The sequence below is a fragment of the Scleropages formosus genome, chromosome 25, assembly GCF_900964775.1.
Source record: "Scleropages formosus chromosome 25, fSclFor1.1, whole genome shotgun sequence".
Lineage (NCBI taxonomy): Eukaryota > Metazoa > Chordata > Actinopteri > Osteoglossiformes > Osteoglossidae > Scleropages > Scleropages formosus.
The window spans coordinates 3,490,457-3,514,684 of record NC_041830.1 but is presented as its reverse complement, the minus strand read 5'-3'; the positions used below and the strand labels follow the sequence as shown (position 1 = coordinate 3,514,684).

The following is a 24,228-nucleotide window of genomic DNA, read 5'->3' as shown; positions in this document are numbered from 1 at the left end:
TGTGTAATGATTCACCCGTCCTGGGTGCGTCCCCTCCCCTTCCGGCGCTACGCCCTGTGTTACCGGGTAGGCTCCGGTTCCCCGTGACCCTGTATGGGACGAGCGGTTCTGAAAATGTGTGTGTGTGTGTGTGTGTAATGATTCATTCTATATATTGGTCTAGAGGAAATCATGTGTGTAGTAGAAACACAGAAGTAGTGCAGGTGGACTAATAAGTGAATCTCAATTTACATTGGTTAAACCAACTTGCTTAGCAGAATCAGGTGTGTGAATCATAATCATAATCATTTATTCATTGTATAAGTTGAAGGTTTTCAATTTAGATTTAATAGGTTTTTTTAATAAATAACATTTTTATATTTTACTATAGAATAATGACAAGCCCTAAAAGGTTAATATATTTTCAAGCAGCACTGTATACCCCAGGTCTATGGTTTACCCTAGCTGTACTGTATGTCCGAGTTATATATCCCTGGAATAACCCAGGTATACTCTATATGTCAAGTATATAACCTGGGTATACTGCATGACCCAGCTGTATATCTCAACTATATACCCCAGACTAATGGGGGTCATGCAATTGACCGGTCATTCCAATGTATCATATGCATGATTTTTGAAGTTATTTTGATGTGGTACACACACACACACACACACACACACACATTTTCAGAACTGCTTGTCCCATACGGGGTCACGGGGAACCGGAGCCTAACCCGGCAACTCAGGGCGCAAGGCTGGAGGGGGAGGGGACACACCCAGGACGGGACGCCAGTCCGTCGCAAGGCACCCCAAGCGGGACTCGAACCCCAGACCCACCGGAGAGCAGGACTGTGGTCCAACCCACTGTGCCACCGCACCCCCACTATTTTGATGTGGTAGTTGTACATAAATAAAAATGTTTCATTTCAGCCAAACAGAATAATTCACAAAATAATACAATTAAGTAGGGGGTGCGGTGACGCAGTGGGTTGGACCACTGTCCTGCTCTCCGGTGGGTCTGGGGTTCAAGTCCTGCTTGGAGTGCCTTGCGACGGACTGGCGTCCTGTCCTGGGTGTGTCCCCTCCCCCTCTGGCCTTACGCCCTGTGTTACTGGGTAGGCTCCGGTTCCCCGCGACCCCGTATGGGACAAGCAGTTCTGAAAGTGTGTGTGTGTGTGTGTGTGTAATACAATTAAATTGACATGCCATGTTGGAAAATGGTACTGCATTTCATTTTCCTAACCACTTCCTTACCAAATTTGCTTTTATAATAAAATGTTTTTAATGTTATTAAAATGTTGTAATTTTCATTCAACTACATCATTTCAAATATCTAAATAAAGTGCTTTTTTAAATATTTTTTTTTGTTTTACTTTCCTGATTTTTTAATTTTGGGAAATATGTTTTAAAAATATGTCACCATAAAACATCTGGTCACTTGAGGTCCGATCCAGTATGTTTGAACAGTAATATGAATTCAGAAATGAATTTACAAAATATCTTTCCTTAAATTGGCTCGGTGTAAAATTACAAATCACTTCTTTATGAAAGCAACTAGAAATAATCTGAATCACTAACTGAACACTAATAATCTTGCTGCTTTCTGTAGACTTGTCCTTCCCCTGATATATGTGCCGTTTTCTCCCATTTGTTCCCAGTGTCCCTGAAGGACCCCTGTGGTGAGGTGACCTGCAGCTACGGCAGCACCTGTGTGCTGTCCTCGGATGGCCAGTCAGCCAAGTGCATGTGCCCAGTAAGCTGCGAGGGGCAACCCCGGCATGTGGTGTGTGGCAGCGATGGCAACGACTACCCCAGTGAGTGTGAGCTCAACAAGCAGGCCTGTGCCAAGCAGACGAATATCCGCAAGCAGTACCAGGGCCCCTGTGGTGAGTCCCCTTGCCCTTTCTTTTGCTTCCCTGCAAAGAGACTGTCACTTCCTCCCTTCTTCAGCCTCTCTCTGTGTCATCTCTCATGCATCTGAGTGGTTGTACAGTTCCATATAATTTCCTGTCCACGGGGGTCATCCTATTTGTTACTGTTGTGCCTGCGATGACGTGGAGGGGAACAAAAGGCCCATAAAAACTGAAGGACAAGTGGAACAGAATGGAGAGAAAAATGTCCCACCTCGCCCGGCCTTTCTCCAAAGATTCAGCAGATTCAGGAGAAACGACCTCATCGAAACACTTACGCTGTCAGTTTGTGGACAACACAAGACGTCTTGCTCGGCAGTTACGGTGACTGCGTAGCCCATCAGTTGATGCCAAACCCATGGGATTACTGGTGTTAATAGCAGCTGTTATAAGGTGTTCTCACACCTTTGTGTTTACTGAGATAACAGCTCCATTGCCTGGTACATTGGTAACTAACCCTGTAAACACAACCAGGACTGAAAATCAGTGTGTAACTTGAATTTGTTTTTAAATCTGAAGTCGGTCAGTAAAAGCGTAGCAACGCAGACAAAAGGATTTATTTCTAATATTAGAAATTTAAGATAAAGCTATAATACATGCATGTAAATGTATTTATAAATAAATGTGAATGTAATAGGGGGGTGCGGTGGCGCAGTAGGTTGGACCGGGTCCTGCTCTCTGGTGGGTCTAGGGTTCGAATCTCACTTGGGGTGCCTTGCGACGGACTGGCATCCCGTCCTGGGTGTGTCCCCTCCAGCCTTACGCCCTGAGTTGCCGGGTTAGGCTCCAGTCCCTGCAACCCCGTATGGGACAAGCGGTTCAGAAAATGTGTATGTGTGTGTGTGTGAATGTAATAAATTTAAAAAATTCCCTGTGAGACCTATTTAATTGTTTTATCAATTTCAGCCAACATTAAAGATTACATTATTTAAAATTCCAAAAATAACTAATTTCCTAAATCTCATAATCTGGACAATTGAACAATTAATCTCATCACTGTGTGTAATGTTTGTCAGCTTCTGGCCAGTTTCTTTATTATCTACATAAGAAAAGTGTAATGTCCGGAGATGGAAGGAAGTAGCGAGAATTCAAATGCAAGGTAAATAAAAATGTGCTGTGCAGGTTAGTAAGTGAAATGCACAAGTGCACAAGATACAATAAACACGGGATATCGAAATGCACACAGTGTTGTTACGTGGACAATAATTGGAAGAGTTGTACGAGACCAGAGCGGGTACACAGAAGCATGATGGAGACAGGGCTGGAACACGGGATGAGGACAGGGGCACAGAGGACGGGTGCAGACAGGACAGGAAAAGAAATGCACAGAGAACGAGACTTTGAGGAAACAGGTAGATAAACAAGAATCTTTTGCTGAATGCAGGCATGGCAGTAGAAAGTTGATTAATAATCCGCAACCCGATGGTACCTTTTCACCCCTTTTATCGAGCGGGTCATTAATTTGGGTTGAGGCTGGGTGGACCTGGGTCGGCGTCCCTTGTGATCGATCGAATTATGTATTCTGGGTCATGACAAGAAGGGTTAATGTAGACATCTGTTAATTTATTTATGGATTAAGTTACGTAAAAGTATCAGATAAAGTTGTAATATATTAAAAATGATTTCTTATTGTAACATTTTTTTTTATTTTGAACTGTACTGAAATTTAAAAAATTAAAAAGTGTATCATCTACAAAAACATCAATTTAATGCCAGATGTTGACATCATTTACAGTTCATCCTCTAACTACATGCAGCATTTGTCATCTTGTTATTTATCATGGACATTGACAGACATGAGCTGTAAATACTGTGGAAAGGAACTGATTTAATTAAATCCCTGATTAATTAAGTCACACAATCACATATTATTTTACACATTTAACTGCCAACTATTGGCTATTCATGGAGACACTCTTCACTTTCTCTCCAAGCAGAAATTTTAGAAAACAGGTAAGTCAAGAAAATGCCATTGAAAATAAATATATATTCTGGAAAATGATTGTATGTTTGAAAATTTGTGTCTTATTCATGACACGAGGAGCTGGTTTATTTTGTTGATTGCGGGAATACAGGATTAAGGCATTGAGATGAGCCTTGGACGACTGTGGGTGGGCTCAATGTAGCAGTGTGGTGCCAACCATGGGCTACCGCAATGCCAAAACTGTGATCACATGCTCCAGTCCTGGGATGTCTGCATGGACTTCAGTCAGAAACTGAGCCATAATCCCATTTCCCATATTCCTTCAGTACTCACTAACTCAACTGATATTCCGGTCATGCTTATAGTGGGGTTTCAGTCTTTGTTCTGGCACTTTCTGAAGGACCATTTTGAGCTACAACCACCCAAGCCACCAGGGGGTCCCCATGCCCTATGAGGGCAAACCCGCGGTAAAGTGCTTTAATTGGCCTTTACTATGCCTTCATCTGCTGACGAAACCTTCTCACAGTGGACTGCTGCTTTCTGAACCCCTTATCATTCTGTCTTTCAATTTCAGTTCCATTCAGCCTGCTTTATGACCATGAAAAATAGGCATGAAGAACGAATAGATTATGCAAATGCTGTCAAAGCAGAGTGTATAGCAGTACAATTGAGCAATTATGAAGATTAAACATGAAATTAGCAATAATGATAACTTCAATACGAAAATAACAGAGTGCCATATATACGGTGTACAGTCATGAATGTGTATGTTATTGGCCGGTCCTGTGTTTTTCATCTGTCCTGTATGAATTGCTGACTCAGTTGTGATCAGGATTAGTCTATCTGAGTTTTGTGCACCTAGTTGTGCGATGAACATCGGAGCATAAAGTGAAAAGAAACAAACTAGGTTTACTTAAGAATCACATGTCTGCAACCATCTCTCTCTTTCTCCTAATGTAATGCACAAATTCTGTTTTCTCTGAGATGTATGTCGCTTTGGAGAAAAGCGCTTCCTAAATGAATAAATGTAAATGTAATGTAAATAATTGTTTCGTCATACAGTCAAGCGCCACTTAACGACATTTCGCTGAACGACTGACCCCATATACGACAGTGGTCCCATAAGATTATAATGGAGCTGAAAAATTTTTGTTGACTACCGACATCGTAGCGCAACATGTTACGTGTTCGTGGTGGTGCTGCTGTAAACAAACCTACTGCGCTACCAGTTGTATAAAAGTATAGCACATACAATTATGTACAATACATAATACTTGATAATGATAATAAACACCACTGTTACTGGTTTATGTATTACTATACTGTACTTTTTTTACTGTTAGTATACAGTGTACTCTTTGTACTTATTAAAGAAGTTTACTGTAAAACAGTATGCTGTGTTACGCCGGCAGCAGTGTCATAAATCTTCTGTTTACTGCACCTCTTGACTGCACTGAGGCTATACCATCTAGGTTTGTATAAGTACACTCTATGATCGAGGCTATACCATCTAGGTTTATATAAGTACACTCTATGATCGAGGCTATACCATATAGGTTTATATAAGTACGCTCTATGATCGAGGCTATACCATCTAGGTTTCTATAAGTACACTCTATGATCGAGGCTATACCATCTAGGTTCTATAAGTACACTCTACAATCGAGGCTATACCATCTAGGTTGTATAAGTACACTCTACACTCGAGGCTATACCGTCTAAGTTTGTATAAGTACACTCTCTGATCGAGGTTATACCATCTAGGTTTATATAAGTACACTCTATGATCGAGGCTATACCATCTAAGTTTGTATAAGTACACTCTGTGATCTTTGCACAACGACGAAATCGCCTAGCGATGCATTTCTCAGAACGTATCCCCATCGTTAAGCAGCGCATGTCTGTATTTGATTACCTTCCTCAGCTCTAAGGCATTTCTTTCCACCATGCATCTTAGCATGATTACCCCGGCACTTATATTTTGTTGGCCAGAACATTATGCGGAGCTATCCTTAATTGGCAGTCTTCCTTTTGCTTTCCTCTCAGACCCATGCAGCCACAACAACATGAGTGGCGCCTGCCGGGTGGAGCCTGGCACTCGGCGGATGGTGACCCTCCCGTCCCCAGATTCGTGCCCCCTGGATAGCAATCCGCTCTGTGCCTCTGATGGGCAGACGTACAGCAGCGACTGTCAGATGCGGCGAGTGGGCTTGCTGAAGGGCATAACACTGAGAAAGGTGCATTCTGGACCCTGCAAGAACAAGGGTGAGTGAGATTGGCCAGTCAAACTCACGTGACACGGTCTAGTGCAGGGGTGTCCATGGGCCACAAACATTATTATGAAGAGGTTTAAAGGCCACATGTAAAAATCACAGTTAAATGACATGCTGACTCTTAAATGTCTCTTAAATGTGGAAGATTTAATTTTTTTTCCTAGGTGACACAAGGTTAAATGCATTGCCTACTTTCGCAAGACATAATATCATTGTCATTTATCTAATATATCGATGGATATAGTATGCGTTTCATGTCAGACAGAATTCTTGTAAAGTTTGACAAAGACAAATTATTTACTTCTCCTTCAAGTTAAAAAATCATACTTCCATGGACTGGCATTTTGCCCAGGGTGCACCACCTTAGCCTTGTGCACTATTCTTCTGGGATAGGTTCCAGGTCACTATGACCCTGACTTGGACAAGCAGTAAAGGAAAGTTAGTGCGTCTGAATAATAATAATAATAATAATAATAATAATAATAATAATATGCTAAAGTTATTTTTTAAATGTTCTGAACACTAGTGGCTGACTGGTCAACTTTGTGGACCATAGTGTGTCACAATAAGCTAATTTTATCTAACTTTTTTTTTTCAGGACATGTTCAGCATATCAGTAACTCCCTCGAAACATTCTGTACAAATTTGTTCTGATTTAATGGCGACAGTCTGAGGTGCTGCTCAGCTCGTCGTGACCAGTGACTCCGATTTATAAAGCCATTACTGTTCCCAAACTTTACTTTTTAGTTTGAACACCTTGACTTCACAAAATTGGACTTGAAATCTGTCAAATTTACATGCACTTTTACTGCTGTAATTCTAGCAGTTTTATTCCCTCTTTCCATGTCAAACAAATGGGCTCATTATTCCTTCCAATAAAAAAGTGAATGTTGGTCCATCTTGCCACATGTGTCAGAAACTTTCCTTCCTGGGTTAGGAAACCATGTTCAAGTTCAGTTTGGAGTAATACAAGTACAGTGATAACATGATGGCAGGTGAAAATGAACTGACAGAAGTGCCTTATTTTACCACGGAGGATGATGGAGCTGCAGCCGAACATGATTTATTGTACAGAAAGTATATATGAGTAATTTACAAATTTTCTCATGGACCACTTTACGGAAGGTGGCGGACCACATGCGGTCTGCGGGCCATGTATTGGACACCTCTGGTCTAGTAATACTGACCAGTGATACTGTCCAGTTACATTGTACAGTCACATTGCTCACATTTCATTCTGCAAAAGACAGATGAGTTGCTGTAGAAGGTTAACTCCGTTTTCAGTGAATACCCTTGAAAAGGCTTCGTACATAATAGAGGCCATTACAAAGTGATTCCTGCCTGTATAATCAAAATTCTTCTTCTTCTTCTTCTTCTTCTTCTTCTTCTTATTATTATTATTATTATTATTATTATTATTATTATTATAAGATTAGATACTTTATTTTCACTGTATACAATACAATAAAATTCCAAAGGGCAACACTCAGAAAAACAGCAGCAGAGACAGAACACTTGACGCAACTAAATAACTAAGTAGATTAGATAGATAGATAGATAGATAAGAATTGGAACGGAATAAATAAGAGTTAGACTGAAAAGCTTTAGAGTCTTGGAGTTTATTATTATTATTATTATTATTATTATTATTATTATTATTATTATTATCTATTTATACATTGTAGTTAAATAATTTCATTGTAAAGTTATTAAGTGAAAATCTAATGACGCTTTAACCCGTTTCTCAAAAAGATTAAACATCATAAATATTCACAGTATCTCCTAAGAGATCAATACTGATCTGGGACTGAAACTGGATGTGCAATTTAATCCAAAACCTTAATGACTTAATTGATTATGTAATCTTCATCTTTTAATTAATTCAAAGTCCCATTCATTGCAGTATTGACCAGCTAAATTAAAGAGGCAAGGCCCAATAATTGGTTTGCACATGTAATCCTGAAGCTTGGAATCCCCCGTCTTCCGGCAAGAATTCAGCCATATAAGCTCTCCATTTCCCTACCGTGCAAGACTATATTTAAGTGGTTTACATCCATGTAAATACTTTATATATAACTTTATATATAGCTTTGTGGTTTTGTGGGGCAATACACACTGTACTTGTCACTGGAGATTGCGACTTTCGTTTGGTGATAAGAAGTTAAGTAGCACCACTGATTCGTTTTGGTTTCCCTGGTTTCCTGCCCCGTCCAAACACTCATTTCAGGTGAACTGTAACTCCGAACTTCCCATAGTGTGTAACTGTGTAAGGGACTATGTGTGCCATACGATGGGCTGTACCCAGGGTGTGCTCTGCTTTGCCCTTTGCTTTGAGGATTGACGGTTAGTGAATGAATGAATGAATGTGATTGTGATGTTTGTCCCTTTTATTGTTGCGGTGCCTTCTAGGAAAGTGCTCCGAGGCATGCCCATTCAACAGTGTGTGCCTGGTGGAGCAGCTGGGCCCGCGCTGCTCCTGCGAGCCCATCGAGTGTGACGGTGCCTACAAGCCATTGTGTGGGAAGGACGGCAACACTTACGCCAATGACTGTGAGCGCCAACGCGCAGAGTGCATAGCCAAGGCTCACATCCCTGTCAAGCACCAGGGACCCTGTGGTGAGTGGAGATGGGCCGGGGAGGGGGGAGGAGTCAAAGGTTCACACCTCTCCTTCTTGTCTGTACTTCCTGACTTCCACTTCCTCTGTTGTGCTGTCTCTCTTACTCTTTTATTAACTCACATATGTATACATATTCCATATGTATATATATGATACCGTGTTTCACCGCGTGTGTCATCTTATCCACGTGGTTGCACGGCAAACGCAGGAAGTGACAGGCAGGAGGAGCTCATTTTGTCACACATTAAACCGCATCTCCATCCTTGTCACACCCTGGCATCACACGTGTCACTCTGACGTTGACGTGATGTTTAATGAACGGCTCCCACACTGCAGGTTGATGTCTCCGTCTGTCTCTCTGTCTGTGTTGTGCTCTCCTTAAAGGTGCTTCTCTTCTTTCAGCCTGTAGCTCTGTCTGTCTTTGTCCTTGTGGCGTCTGCCCATAGCTCGTTGTGGGCAGGGAGAGTTCGACCTTTGACCTTTCTTGCGGGGGCCTTCCCTGACGGTCAGGTGACAAGCTGATTTTGGGGGGAGGGCGGAAGGGGATTTTTGGGTGTGTCCAGCGGACGCGTGAGCTCTCTCCCCCCCATGGAACACATCCCGGCAGCATCCAGTCCCCTTTTCGTGGCACCGGGAAGGAAGCGTCAGCGAGGTTGGACAGCTTCTTGTTCCGAGTGCTCTGCTTGTGTGTTTAACCTACACCCTGTGCCCCCTGCCACCTCACCCTGACCCCAGCATGGCACACCTAGCATGGGCCCCCTACGCCCAGCTGCCCAAGCTAACCCCCATGGGGCAGGCCTGAGTGATGAGAGGCATGTTCAGACCCGATGTCCCTCTGTCCCCGATGCACTGCAGTTGAATGCAAACTAAGTTTTTCCCGTTGTCCACCGTCGCGGCATTCCTGCTGCACTGCGCCGTGACTCATCAGCTTTGTTTCCAGGCTTTTTCTCTGAAATGCATAAATTATCATGTGAAGCGGCAGCGTGGTTATGCGCCGAGCTTTGTTTCATTATCGGAAACAAAGTAAATGCTTCGGTCCTTCAGAATCCAGCAAGTGGCAAGTGACAGTGTTTTTTTTTTTTTTTTTGTTGCCGCAAAGCGTTGATGTGCATTTGTCGCAAAACAACTCACGAAACTCTGGGTTTTAATTAAACATCAAAAACTGCGCTGAGCTTGCTGTGGCTGCCTGCATTGCGTGGGGCCATATGTGGCGCGTGCAGCAGGGATGTCCCCATCGTTGGACACCTGCACGCAGTTTGATGTTTACGTGCCTGCCCCCTGCCGTGTCCTGCCCGTCATCCAGGCCTTGTCGGGGCTGATGGGCGCACCGGATTGGAGCACCTTCGCTAGATTCCAGGCTCAATCCTTAGGACGCTGACAAGCCAGCGAGGCGTGACAAAGCCCATCTGATCCCCCCACCGGGAAGTGTCTAATCCTCTTTCCTGTCGCGCGCAGCGATCAATAGCACAAGACATGGCTGCGGAGAGCCGCAAACTCATCATGGGCCAGGCTATGAGTGTCTCTCGGTGCCATCAGCACATCCCTGTAGCCTACAGCTGAGCTCACAACGACACCATAGAGGCACTTTAGAGAGTAAGAGGGCTTCCAAAAGGTCCTAGTGTTTCAAAGAGGAAAGGGTACCTGTGAGGGCAATCAGGGCCTCGTCGATGGAAGAGTATTGCAAAGAAGGGAGGGTTTCATAGGAAAAGCTGGCCTTCAAGGAGGATCAATCTTCTTTTTCCATGGAGGCGCTTTTAGCGCAGTCACTTTTCAAAAGTATCACCCCGGACGGATCGAGAGCTCACGTCTTGTCGGCAGGTGGTTTGCTGCCCTGTCAGGTTAGCACTCCTGTGTGTCTGGGTGCGTGTTGTTCGCTATCCACAGGGACAGCCGCTTATCTCTGACACGGGCCTCGTGGGCCGTAGTGTCAAATCACTGGAAGCATACCCCCCCAACACAGCTCAGCAGTTAAGTGCTGCTGTCACAGTGAACGCGAAAGAAAGCAAAGCTAAGAGGTGCCTTCACCACCCAGCTGAAAGGATGACAGCTGTGACCCCTGTGCTCCCCCAACACACTTCACCGGCACTGAGCCGAGCATCCTGACAGCAAGTTCTCTGATATGTCTGATGGGGGAAAAAGCCACGATATTTTCCACTGGATGTTAATATACACAGGTGGTTCTCTGCTTACGGCAGATTTCTGCTCCAGTGACCCAATCGTAAGCAGACTTTGTCAAAAATCCTCTTATACTGTATTACATGAACCATAAGGATATATAAACAATTAACATGCATGAATGCTATACTCTATAAAAGGGTTCTTTTATATTTTTTCAGTTATTTCACACATTATTCATTACACTGGTATATAATAATTACAAGCAGTCCCTGGGTTACAAACGTCCGGACTTACGTACGATCCGTAGTTTATTGTCTCTTTCTATGTCTCTCTATTACAAATGCTGCACTCACATTTATTATTATTGTTATTATCATTATTATCATTACATTGTATTTATTATTATTATTAATAGTATCCAGAAGTGTTTCTTTAATGTTTTTTTACACATAGAAAGGTACACTATATACTATATACTTTATACCAAGACAAACATTTGAGTAACTGATGTTAGACACAAACTGTACCTAACTGTTCCAACTTATGTACAAATCTGACTTAAAGACAGCCTTAGGAGCAGAACTTGTTCGTAATCTGGGAACTGCCTGTATTATAATAATATTAGCACAGTACAGTATAATTGTCTTTTCATGCTGCACTATTTTCACTTTCCTTTCTAAATACATGTGGTCCCCGATTTACGATGGTTCGACTTGCAATTTTTTTTCACTTTACGATGGTGAGCTGGTAATAGACATTCAGTAGAAACCGTACTTTGAATTTTGAATTTTGATTTTTTTTCCCGGGAAGCGATACGTGGAGCGATACTCTCTTGCGATGCTGGCCAGCGAAAGCGATCCGCATTTACCGGTCTGTCATGCAGAGGTGTGTATTAGGTGTATTAAATGCATTTTCGACTTACGATATTTTCGATTTATGATGGGTTTCGGGGAGCGGAACCCCATCATAAATCGGGGACCACCTGTATATTGTCTTTTTCTTGTCAGAACCACCAGAAAACTCAGCTTTTCACTTGCTAGCCATTGGAAATAAAATGCAACTTGAATGAAATTGCAAACAAAAAGTGTTGTAAGCGAAGAGTAATCTCTGCTAGACACCGAAGCAATAAGGAATATTGTTCCTTGTGGCAGCGTGCTCAGTCGATGTTATCCTACAGCAGATGGAGCAGTCGTTGTTAGACATTACAACCAAATGCCAGTACTTGAAAATAATGAAGTTAATATGACGGCCGGCATAAGTCTGGGTGGTTGTAAGTCACATGTCGTTGGTCAAGGACCACCTATGTCTTGTGAACCAAGAAAATAATATAACTTCCGTGTTGAATTCCCTGTTATTGTGGATTATTTCCATCTGTTGGATATTCTCTTGGCTGCACCTGGCTGTATTTGTTGGTGCTCCAATGTGTTGAGTAGAAATGGGGAAACAGTTTTAAGCTGTAGCATTGCACTGCTTTTTCAGATCTGTTTGATTGTATTAACTGTTGAATATCAATGACAAAAACTAATTAAATATTTTAAAAGGAGTTGAGGTCTGTGTAATTAATTCAGTTAGAGTAACTAATTGAGCAGCTTGAATAAGGTCACTATATTTAGTGTGGCCCAAAGCAGAGTTCCAAGCAGATGAAGGTTCTTGTGCCGTTTTTTTACTTCCAGACATCCCTTAACAAAGTGCCAAGGTTTCCTGGGAAAATAGCTTATGCACGACAAATGGTGAAGGCAGGGGTGTCCAACATGTGGCCCACCTTTTCACATAATGTGGTCAGCAAAGACGTTTGTAAAATGATTCACCTGCACTATACCTGCCATGAAGACCAGATATTCTGTTGAATCACATAGTAATATAGTTAGACACACATGAACAGACACCACGCCTTAATAAAGTACAATAAAATAAAGAAAATTTTTAGACATTTAAAACTCGGTATGTCACTTAGTATGATTGTTCCATTTGCGGCCCTCGGATCAGCGCATAATAATGACTGTGGCCCTTGGTGAAAAAAGGTTGGACACCCCTAGGTTGGGCAACCCTTGATAATTTTTTTTCTGGAGATACATATAAACATTTATGTTACATTACAGGAGTAGCTGTGTAAAGGGTTATCCGGGGATGATCTTAAAGTTATACTGCATGAACATTTACACCTTACATGAACTTAAGAGATCATGGGTGAAGTAAGTCTGGGACAGCATGTGTAATTGTATTGTGTAAATCACCATTTTAAACTGTTTTCACCAAGTTTTCCATATTGTGACAATCTTAGCTAGGAAGGTGATCAAGAATCGTAGATATTCCGATAAAGTTTTATGCAGCTACTTTTGTGATGAACATTGTTTCATATGGTGGAAAGAAACTAACTGCACTTAAGAGTCACGCATCTGCATCTATGTCTCTCTTTCTGCAAATATTTTCTTTGAGATGCACGTTGTTGAAAAGTGTCTGCTGAATGAATAAATGTAAATGCATCTGATAAGCACTGATACTAAGATGAAAAAAAAAGGAAGATCATAAAAGCATGAATTGTCCCCCACGTGAGCCCGTGTCTGTTTGTCACTATTGCTCTCCTCCTGCTTGTGCCTGTATACAATTGTGCTTGTTGCCCCGAGAGCACGGCGCCTGTCATGTTCACTGTGTTCCCTGTTACGTGTGGTTTCCTTTATTTGTTTTTGTCTTTTCCATTGTTTGTTCCTTCTCTGGGTCCCCAGTTGTCATCAAGTGCTGCATCTGGAGAAGAACGAGGTAGTATCGTAGCACGGCCCCTGCGCAGTCGTTACTTTGCAACATGTACTTTGTCAAATGCTGCCCCAAGGGAAATTCCATCATATGTTAATATTTTCTCATTTCTTCTTTTTGTATTCAACCTGTTTTTTTTTTTTCTCGTTTAATAAATTCTTGCCTTCAGCGCAGTGATTTCTCTGCTATTGCATAGCTGAGCAGTAAAGAGGCAAGGGCTTGTTGAGACTCCCAGCTACTTGTGCTTCTCAATGACTGTGTTGTGTGAGTGGAGTTTATTAAGCTCCTCCTCTAATTGAAGGAATGAGGTCATGTGGGTGTGTGGGGGCTCATTGGGGAACAGTGGCCTCCTTATCTGTAGAATCTGAATTTGCACCTTTCAAATGCAAGGATCTCAACAGAATACGCTTTTGAAGCTACCGAATTCACTCGAATATAACTCGCCCTCGCGTATGTCTCGCACCCCTAATTTTACTTCAAGAAATAGAATTTAAGAAATTTTGCATATACTGGATCTCGCACGTGAGAAAAGTTTAAAACTGTAAGAAATAGATAATCATTGTTATGGCAGTTTCAGATATTTTGGAATTCGGTTAAAGAGAATCAGCATTTCAAAAATCGTTGGCTTACCTTTGATGTCGAGTCGTGCGATCTTTTGTTAATAGCGCACCAAGTGTATGCGTACTGGCCTACAATTGTTGTCTGTTTCGTGATGCGCTTTCAGATAATTTCTCATAAGTAACTAGTGAAGCAGTGTTCCCAGTGTATCTCAAGCTTTATCAGTCAAGGATACCTGGTAGCATAGTGGTTAGAGCAACTGACTTTGGATCCAAGTATTAGAAGCTTGAGCCTCACCTCCAGCTGTAGTATCTTTGAGGGAGGTACTTACCCTGAATTGATCACTGTGTAAATGGATAAATAATTCTTACCTTAACATTCTAAGTTGCTTTAGAGAAAAGTGTTCGCTAAATGTGAATTAGCTGTAGATTTTACTTGAAGTATGGAGGAAAATACAGTTACAATGCTGGTTTTAAACTCAAGGTTATTGATTTGGCAGAAAAACATAACAATCAAACAGCAGGGCGTGAGTTTACAGGACTGAGTTTAATGTGCGATATTGGTGTAAACAGAAACTTGCAGTACAAAACACCAATAAGTGAAGAAAAGCATTTCGAGGACCTAAATGTGGAAAGTTTCCCGCACTGGAGGGAGAATTATTTGAATATGTGTTAAGTTTGCGTAAAGGTGGTTGCTGTGTTTTGCTCTAAGAGCATGTGAGCAATTATCAATTATAATGTATACTGAGGATTTAATTATAAACATCAATTTAACTTTTTCTGAAAAACTTCACTTTCCAAAAATTCCTGCATATATCTCGCTCTCCGATTTTTAGCTTGAATTCTGGGGGGAAAAAGTGTGAATTATATTCAAGTAAATACAGTATTCAATGTTTTAGTGTGTAAAGTTATTTAAATTTACAGGTTCCTTTTTATCATGGAATTATTTTACACCAAAGGCTTTAAATTTCAACGCATCTCGCTGGAGACTTTTTTTACTGGTCCAGTCCTAATTGACTAAAGGCACAAGGGAGGTTAATTCTGAAATGCCTGTTTCTTTGTCAGCCATCATCATTAAGTCGCACTTAATCTCTGAAAGTGAGAGGTGGGGCACCTTCACAGGCTGGCAGGTATCACTGCACTGGTGGCACCGTGGCCTTCTGGACCTTAGCGTTCACACAACAGTGCTCTTCAGCTGTCAGGGATTCTAATCCCTTGAGTGCTGGCATCTCTGCAAGTTTAGAACTCATTAAACCAACAGAGGAGACCTTTAATTCAGCGCGTGTGAAGCAGCAGCACTACGATGACTAATTGTCGGTCTTCAGGGAGGCTTTTGAAAGCTGAAGACAAGGCTGAGGGGAGAAAATGTCTTTGACGTTGTGTCTGATGTGGAAGTTCCCTATACGGTTTGCAATCTTCATTAGGTTCCTTACGTGTGGTCTTTGTAGGGTCCCCATGTAGTGAAGGACCATTAAGTGTGGATTCCTCTGGGTACATTTGCAGAGGAGGTCCCTTATGTATGGTCAGGAGTCCCTCTTCAGAGTAGATTTTATGTATGTCTCTCTAGGGTCTTATATGTGATCATTTTGCAAAGTTAGAGTGTTTATGCATGGATTCTGAAGGCTGCCTTTGTTTTGTAGGGTTCTTTTATAAAGTATGCTCAGCATCTCTTTTTCTATTTAGCAGACACTTTTCTGCAAAGCAACTTCCAATGGATATTATGTACTGTTATCAGCACTCACACCTTATTTACCAAGGTGACTTACACTGCTTACACTGCTTACACTCAGTCACTCATCCATACATCAGTGGAACACACTCTCTCTATGTCACTCACACACTATGGGGGAACCTGGAGAGCCTGTCTTCAGACTGTGGGAGAAAATCCACACAGACACAGGGAGAACATGCAAACTCCACACAGAAGGATTGAACCCACATTCTCTCATACCACCCAGGCACTATGAGACAGCAGCACTACTCTCTGTACCACTATGCAACCACTTTAAAGACCTGTGAAGCATCCCTCTAGATAGATAGATAGATAGATAGACAGATAGATAGATAGATAGATAGATAGATAGATAGATAGATAGATAGATAATTTCTCTTGTATTTAACCACTTTTTTCCACCTGTATTTACCACTTTTTCACCTGTCTTTAGTATTATTCACCTCTAGGGACAGCTGGTAAGGTCATGGTTAGCGTCACTGCCTTGGGATCTGAAGATCGCAGGTTTAGTCCTGCCTCTGGCTGTAGTACCCTTGAACAAGGTACTTGCCCTGAAATTGCTCCCGTAGAATTACCCAGCTGTATAAAGGGGTGAATAATTGTAACCTTTACATTGTAAGTGGCTTTGGAAAAAAGTGTCAGATAAATGTGTTTCGTGTTTTAGATTTGTATTAAATTACATATTATTTCAGACCGACTTCATAAAATTAGTTCAGTATTTTCCCAGATCTTTAACCCCAGTGTACTTATGTACCTGCTCCACACATGGAGCCGCCTGACATTGGGAGCAGGGCCATACAGTAGGATTTAAAGTGACTGTGTTTCATGTATGTAGGTAGTTTTCTGCCAGAAAATGCAAACTATGTAATATCCCTAAACAAGCAAACACTCATGGAAGCTTTAAACGTTTGCAGTCATGAGGTGTGCGAGATTACCTCCCAGAGAACGCTTGTTTTCTGGCTCCTCGGCTTCAAACGTCTGGAGGAACTTCTCTCTGGAGGGAGCAAAAAATAGAAATGAAGGAAGAGTGCAGGGGGTTTGGGAGCACTTTCATCTTGCCCACGAAACAAAAGCAAAGAGGGACAAAGCCTTATCGAGGGCTCCAGTTGGGAAATGTGTCACGGAGTCCTTGTGAAGGCCATGCCCCACTGCTGACGATGGCCAGTGTGGAGACCTGGCTGATCCGGGGACGAGGCACCTCGGCTCAGGCCTTTGAAGCTGCACAAAATTAGGCACAGTTCCACTATCTGCATGTGGATGTGCTGATTCAAAGCAATCTCTGCCGCCGCTTGTTTGCCCGAAACAGGAAAGGATAGCGGCATTCCAGCAGAGAAATTCTTATTACATAGTCATCGTTTCGTTCCGATAACTTTGACCTGCAGCAGATGACGGTGTAACGAACTGGCGTTATTCATCTGAACCAGAGAGCCCAACGTGTGCTGGCTGCTGTGTATCTCCAGCTGAGGGTCACATTCGCGGAAGGTGTGTAGCAAGCCCCGCCCTCTTCCCGTTACCACGGTAACTGCAGCGCAAAAGTAGGTGTGTCTGCAGTATGACAGCGATGGGCAGGTGTCCTTTAGGACATATTATCAAGTTCCCTTCTCTTGTATTTTTGCCATTTCGCCGCAACGCCCTCCATGGGAAATGTCTCGTTTTTCCATAGACCTTTGGAGAGCAAGGGAAAAGAAGCTGGCACAAAACGGAAGGCAGATAGAGACGTGACAGGGCTCTTTACGTTATTTTCTAACAGTGCGTGCATGTGTTCTGACAGCACTGTTTTTTGACTTTTGGAAAGGAGAGAGAAAGTGAGCGAGATGGAAAGGGAAACACTGGAATACTTTATGTGGTGTAACTTTTACTGCTGCAGCTGTAAACAAGTACAGGAATTGGAATCTTGAACGCAAAAGTCAAATCCCTGCACAATTATAGTAATGACAGCGCTGGGGGCGGGCAGTGGAGGGACACACTGTGGATCTGTCCCCTTTCTTCCTCACACGCTAAATCAAACTTCACACGTCCTCCTTCACAGGCACTTCCCCGAGCAGGCTTTCGAGTGCTCTTCTTTTCAGCGCTTTCTTTCTGCTTTGTTGTGTTTCTAATGTTTCCGAGTCAACATTTTTTCTTACGCCTCCAAGCTCGGCGGTGTTTTGATTTTTTCTTGCACCAATACAAACATTCGTGCTTAAACTTGTTCACGGAAAGCGTACCGGGTGACCAGTATGGGTCGGGAACGCGTCCCTGGAATCTCGCTTCCGACCCAGTTGCCGTATAGCTCCTCCTACGCCGGCAGCTACAGCTCCTCTGATGAGCTCTCGGCTCAGGAGCCCGGTGCTCTGAATTATTAAAGAGGATGCTCTTCTCTGATGTGAACGTCAGACACGCTCTTTCTGGGCCCCCTGCAAGGGAGAGATGGGTGTTGGCTTGAGCTGAGTCTTGTTGCAGGAAGTAGTTCACTGGGATTAGATGGAGTTGGGGGGGCGGGCAGCAGTCTGGGTTTCGAGGTGTATGCGTGCAGGGGCTGGAGGTAGCCTGATAGGGGGCTGAATGTGGGGGTGGGGCCCAGACATGCCTCTGATCCCAGAGAGGGCAAGCTGGATGATCCTTAAGGACATAAAAAGCTTTCCTGCCTGGCGCTGAGAACAACCCCTTGCCCCCCCTCCCCCCGCCCCCTCTTTCCTCTCGCTGTGCCTTTTACCCACCTGGATCTTCATGTTTCCTTTCCCTTGTTCCTTGCTCAATAACCTGCCCCGCCCACCCTAGTCTCTGACTCAACTTATTCCCTCACCTCCAGGCCCTACCCTTAGCCCCACCTACCTCTCGTAGTGCCCATCCACCACTTTGGCACCGCCCACCCTTGTGAAGTCCTAACTGCCTGTCTCTCCGGCGCAGATATGCTTGCACCCAGCCCATGCAGAGGCCAGCGCTGTGATTGGGGCGGGGTGTGCGTGGTGAAGGACGGGGGGCCAGTGTGCGAGTGTCTGGACACCTGCCCTTCGCAGCGAGACCCTGTGTGCGGCAGCGATGGACAGACCTATGGCAGCCAGTGCCAGATGAAGGCCATGGCCTGCACATTGCAAAAGGAGATCCACATAAAGCACAAAGGGCCCTGCGGTGAGTACCCCACACCGAGGGGCATTGTAGGAGAGCAAGTGGCTGTGGTCCAGTACACAGCTGTCTTTTGCATTGCTGGCGTTTGCTTACCTTTTGTGTAATTTCATGAATATTTACCCTTGGTTGCATCAATATGTTCTATAATTACGTTGTTTTACTCCATTATGTCTCACTCCCGTGCCTTTACTTTTGACCTGCCTTGAATTTTTAGAATGGGGGGCTCCTCTGTTTAGGAAACCCTTGGGAGGTCTGTTTTATGGGTACAGGTAAATAAGGGATTGTGGAGCGTATTAAAGGGGCGGTGACGTACAAGGGCAGCTGTCTGTGATGGGTAACATCTGGTGAGATTCTGCAGAACTGCAGTAAACCATTTTTAGGCTTATTATGCCGCATTATTGAGACTCCAAAGAACCTTGAAATGTCGGAAAAAGATCAGTTCCAACAGGACCGCTGTGCAAGCTGACATTCAGCGTACTGTGTGAAACTTTGTGTGTAAGCATGCATGCCTTTGTCTGGGGCTGAGCGACAGGCGTTCATACTGTAACAGAGAACAAGAAGCAGCTTGGTGAACTCAATTTGGAAAGGCAACTCACTGCGTTGCTCACTAGTGAGGGGAAATCGCCTTTACAGGCAGTCCCCGGATTACGAATTCCATTCCTAGGTCTGTCTTTATGTCGGATTTGTACGTAAATCGGAACAGTTAGGGTTAAGGTGCGTATCTAACATCAGTTAGTCAGATGTTTGTGTTAGTATATTTTGTACCTTTCTATCCATAAAAACATTAAACAAACTCGTCCGGATACTCTAAAACATCTTTAACACACTTAATAATAGTAGTAATAATAATGATAATAATAAATGTAACTACAATATTTATAATAGAGAGGCATACAAAGAGATAATAATAATACATTTTACTACAATATTTCTGATAGAGAGAAAGAGAGAGAGGAGGAATAGAGAGAGTGTGTGTGTGTGTGTGTGTGTGTGTGTGTGTGTGTGTGTGTGGGTATTAAAAACACTAAAGAAACTTTAACGTTTGCTTTTCCGATGTTTGGTGGCGTTTCACCTTTTTCCGATCGCTTCATTATTTCCACTTTAGTTTCATTCGTGATCGTTTTCCTTTTCTTTGATGCATCACCACCACTTGCATCACATTCGCGCTTTGATGCTATGGCTAGGAGGGTGAAAACAAAAGAAATTAAAGCCAAATACAGTAACACACGAGACATTGTTAACAGCAACGTGGTCCGACTCAAAAGAAGGAAGTCTTTGTCATACCTCAGGCTCACATGCCCTGTCCATGAGCCGACGAACCGCTGTAGACGTGTAATGTTTTGATGCGTGTCGCAAAGTAGTGCCCATTTGTTATTACGTATCATTGTATGTAACTTGAATTTTTAATATAGTAGTCTTTACAAGGGGGTGGTTCATAACTACGGGTTGTACGTAAGTCGGGGATTGCCTATACTGAGTTTAACGCCAAAGCTCCTTTTTATATGAGAGGCAGAGACTGAAGCCTTAGCTTGTGCTGAAATGACAGATGACCTCAAGTTGTAGAAATGTTGGTGCGAAGGAGTGAGGCAGGAGAACTACCAAAAGGGCAAAGACATGGGCCACTGAAGAACGGTGTTGGCACCTCCTTTCCCAGGTGTTAGACCTCCAAGCTGCTTTACCACCTAGACTACACAGTCTGCACCTAGTGGTGTTAACCAGCCAAGGAGCCCACAGGGGAGCGAGCGAGCGATCGTAGTCAATGAGGGAAAGGGGAAGACGGGAGCCTTGTACACGCATGATAAGTGGGCTGATAACACCAAGGGCCACGTTGCTGCATGAGCACTAACGCGACAGCTGTTATTGCTCTGCCACTAATTGAATATTGCATATTATAGTGCCATACACAAGCTTTGTCATGGGCTCTTAAACCCTCCATGTGGGAAATGAATTTGCTTTGTGATTCATTTGCCTCCTCGAAAATATGTATGCCTTCATGTTTCCGGCAGCGCGTGCTGAGCATCTGTCAATGGACTCAGAGTCTCGAAAGACTTTATGACGAAGCACGGTAGTTTAAACACATATAGAGTGTGAACCAGTTCACAGAGCCTTGCCAAAACCCCCCCACTAACAATAAAAATCACAGAATGTAACATTTGCCAGCAACAAGGAGATTCTGCAGTGCAGATCTCTTTGGGATGAATCAGGATGAGGAAGTGACACCCGAGGACAGAGCCATTTTATGATCCATAGCTCATCTCCAATAGCCGAAATGGAATCTGCTGATAGATTTCTAATGTCTTCCGAGAGCAGCGGGCAATGTGTCTCGTGCTGAAGTTCTCTGCCTCCCCTCCAGAGGAGTCCTGCAGCAACTGCTCATTTGGGGCAATCTGTGATGGGCAGACGGGTCGCTGCGTGTGCTCTACCGAGTGTGAGGACTCACACCAGCCTGTCTGTGGCACCGATGGCATCACCTACGCGACTGAGTGCCATCTCCACGTACGGGCCTGCACCGAACAGCTCGACCTGAAGGTGGCGGCTCAGGGAGAGTGCAGTAAGTAGAGCTGCCTACAGTCAAGCACGACTCCATACAAGTCCAGAGTTGAAACCCAGAGAAACACAAGGACCATATTTTGTCAACACTCAGTACAGTCCAATCAGATGCCATAATCTAGTATGACCCTTTAGCAGCAAATATCTGAACACAGCCTGATACAGGTACACCAGGTGTATCAATACATTTACGTTACTTCATTTTTTCTCCAAAGTGACTTCCGACCAACACTATCTAGTGTTATCAATCCACACCTTATTCACCCAAGGGGACTTACACTGCTTGTGATGAGTTATTCATCCATACATCAGTGGAACACACCCTCTGTGTCACTCACACACGATAGGTAACTTGGTCAGCACTCCACTTGCACAGCGTGTCTTTGGATTGTGGGAGGAAACCAGAGCACCCGGCACAAACCCACACAGACACAGGGAGAACACGCAGACTCTACACAGATTAAGCTGGGGTCAAACTCACATCATCTCGCACCACCCAGGCACTGTGAAACAGCACCCCTACTCAATGTGCCACTGTGCCACAGCCCTATGCTAATGTGTCAACGTCGTCCGACACTGCAGCTATATTCCAATATATGCCACCCTGTACAATACAGCAACCGTACTCCAGTGCAGCCAACATATCCCAACATGTTTCTGTTCACACATAATATGACACCAAAGGTCAGTGTAGCTGCTGTAGTCCAACCCAGTATAACCTCATCACTTCACATCACAGATCCCATATTGTACCAGTGAAACAAACTCATTGTCCCTTTTTCTTTCTGATGGACCCTTGGTGACTGTGTCGGCAGAGGCGTGTGGCGGCGGTGTGTGCAAATGGGGAGCACGTTGCATGGGGAATAGATGCCAGTGCCAACCCTGCGCGGTTCAGCCCTTCGCTCCCGTGTGTGGCAGCAACGGCATCACCTACGAAAACACCTGCGAGCTCCTCCATGCATCCTGCGTCCTCAAGAAGAAGATTGAAGTGGCCAGGATGGGCAGCTGTGATGAAGGTACAACAGTAGCCCCGGCCCCTGATTCCATACCTGTGACTTCCTTTCACTTGTTTTCCTATCTCTCAGCATTTTCCGCCCGTGCTATTTTCTATTTGACCTTCAGAGAAGAGGATAAGAGCAGTTGCCATTCAGTGAAGGCACGCTTTTTATTAATGGACCATTCTGCTCATTCTATGTGTTGTCAAAGTTTCATATTGACAAAGGCATACTCTTTCAGAATGTCCATTCCCTGTGACTGGTCTAGTCTGGAGACCTAAGCCAAGAGGGCTTGGCCACCTCTGTGTATGTGTTGTCACTAGAGAGACCACCTTTGTGCACTTCCTGTTAATCATTTGTTCATTTATCAGACGCTTTCCTCCAGAGCATCTTACAGCGTTAAGCTACGAACACTGATTTACCCATTTTGGTTAGAAGGGTGATTTTTACTACATCGGTTCAGAGTAAGTGCTTTGATCAATGCCACTACAGCAGGAGGTGAAATTCAAACCCGAGTTCTTTGAGTGCAAGGTGCTAACCACTATGCCACATACGACATGGTTGTATGTTGTGCTTAGATACATCCGGTGCCATATCGCCTTTGCAGTCTTACCTTGAGAAGAAGAACAAACAGAAATAGGCCACTGCAACTGCAATGACCTCCATCCATAGCATTATTCATGTTTCACAGGGTAATTACTAACTAATTAAACAATGGTATGGCAGTGTCCCCCACAGCCCACTTTCATTTTCTGTTCTGGGTACATAACATCCATCAGCACAGCCACACTGCAGGTCGCACTGTCAGTTTCCCTTTAGTTCATACGTTTCGGGAGAAGTACTGGGGGTAGTGAGGGATAATCTTTCAGGGCAGTATGCTGGGAATGAAAATATCCCAGCAGTGAGGATACGCCTGAGCGCCCCGCTCTTGTTGCCTCTCGTGTTTATTCCACTGATGCCATTCACTGGCTATGCAAAGTGATGCGATCCTCACAAACCCCTAGGGCGTAATATGAGTCTGACGCCTCCACAGGCCTTCCTGGCTTTTCTCCGTGTTACGTCCAGGTCCATCATCGGCCTCCGCAACACAGGGTCGCAGTTCTCATACTTACTTGTTTCGCTCCACCCAGCGAGCCACGATGTCTGAGGATGCAGCAGGCTGCTCGGTACGATCGATAAACCGGTTCACATGTCTTTGTGCTGCTTTGTGGGGCAGTGGAACCCGCAGAAGGAGAGACAGGGGGTCTCCAGTAGGCCTGGGGATCTCATTCTTGCCCTCTTTGTTTATCACAAAAGAAAGTCACTGGAGCACAAGGAGATGCCCAGCACAGAGTCCCACATGAAAAGAAGGATTATGATCAGCAATATTCAACTATTGTCCAATTATTCAGCCATGGGTCATTATTCAAAATTTCAGCAAGAAGCTGCCTTATCTCAGAAGGCACCAAGGTTGTTTTGGCGCTGTGGGGTACATAATGTCACTTATTCAGCAGCCACAACTGGCCGCCTTTATTGTTTAAATCAGCTGACTGCTGGCTGAACGGGGTTTTAAAATGCACCAGGAGAAACGGCACACAGATAAGAGGAAACAAAACAGCCGAAAGATTTTGCAGATATCTAATAACAGATACTCTGCGTACGCCCTGTGAGTTCTGCACCGTGGATTTCGCCGAGTTTGTTTTCAAGTCGATCCTCGAATGTGCTTTTGAC

General features: G+C 43.8%; 1 protein-coding gene across 5 annotated transcripts in view; it reads left to right on the top strand.

Moving 5' to 3' along the window:
• The window catches only part of agrn (agrin), a 230,540-nt gene that overhangs the window by 155,036 nt on the left and 51,276 nt on the right, over positions 1-24,228 (top strand). For all 5 annotated transcript variants that reach the window (XM_029249477.1, XM_018742004.2, XM_018742003.2 and 2 more), the window contains 6 exons: positions 1,641-1,868; positions 5,863-6,081; positions 8,499-8,705; positions 18,755-18,976; positions 21,327-21,524; positions 22,339-22,539. In XM_029249477.1, the coding sequence (XP_029105310.1) occupies positions 1,641-1,868; positions 5,863-6,081; positions 8,499-8,705; positions 18,755-18,976; positions 21,327-21,524; positions 22,339-22,539 (1,275 nt within the window). The remainder of the gene's footprint in view (positions 1-1,640; positions 1,869-5,862; positions 6,082-8,498; positions 8,706-18,754; positions 18,977-21,326; positions 21,525-22,338; positions 22,540-24,228) is intronic.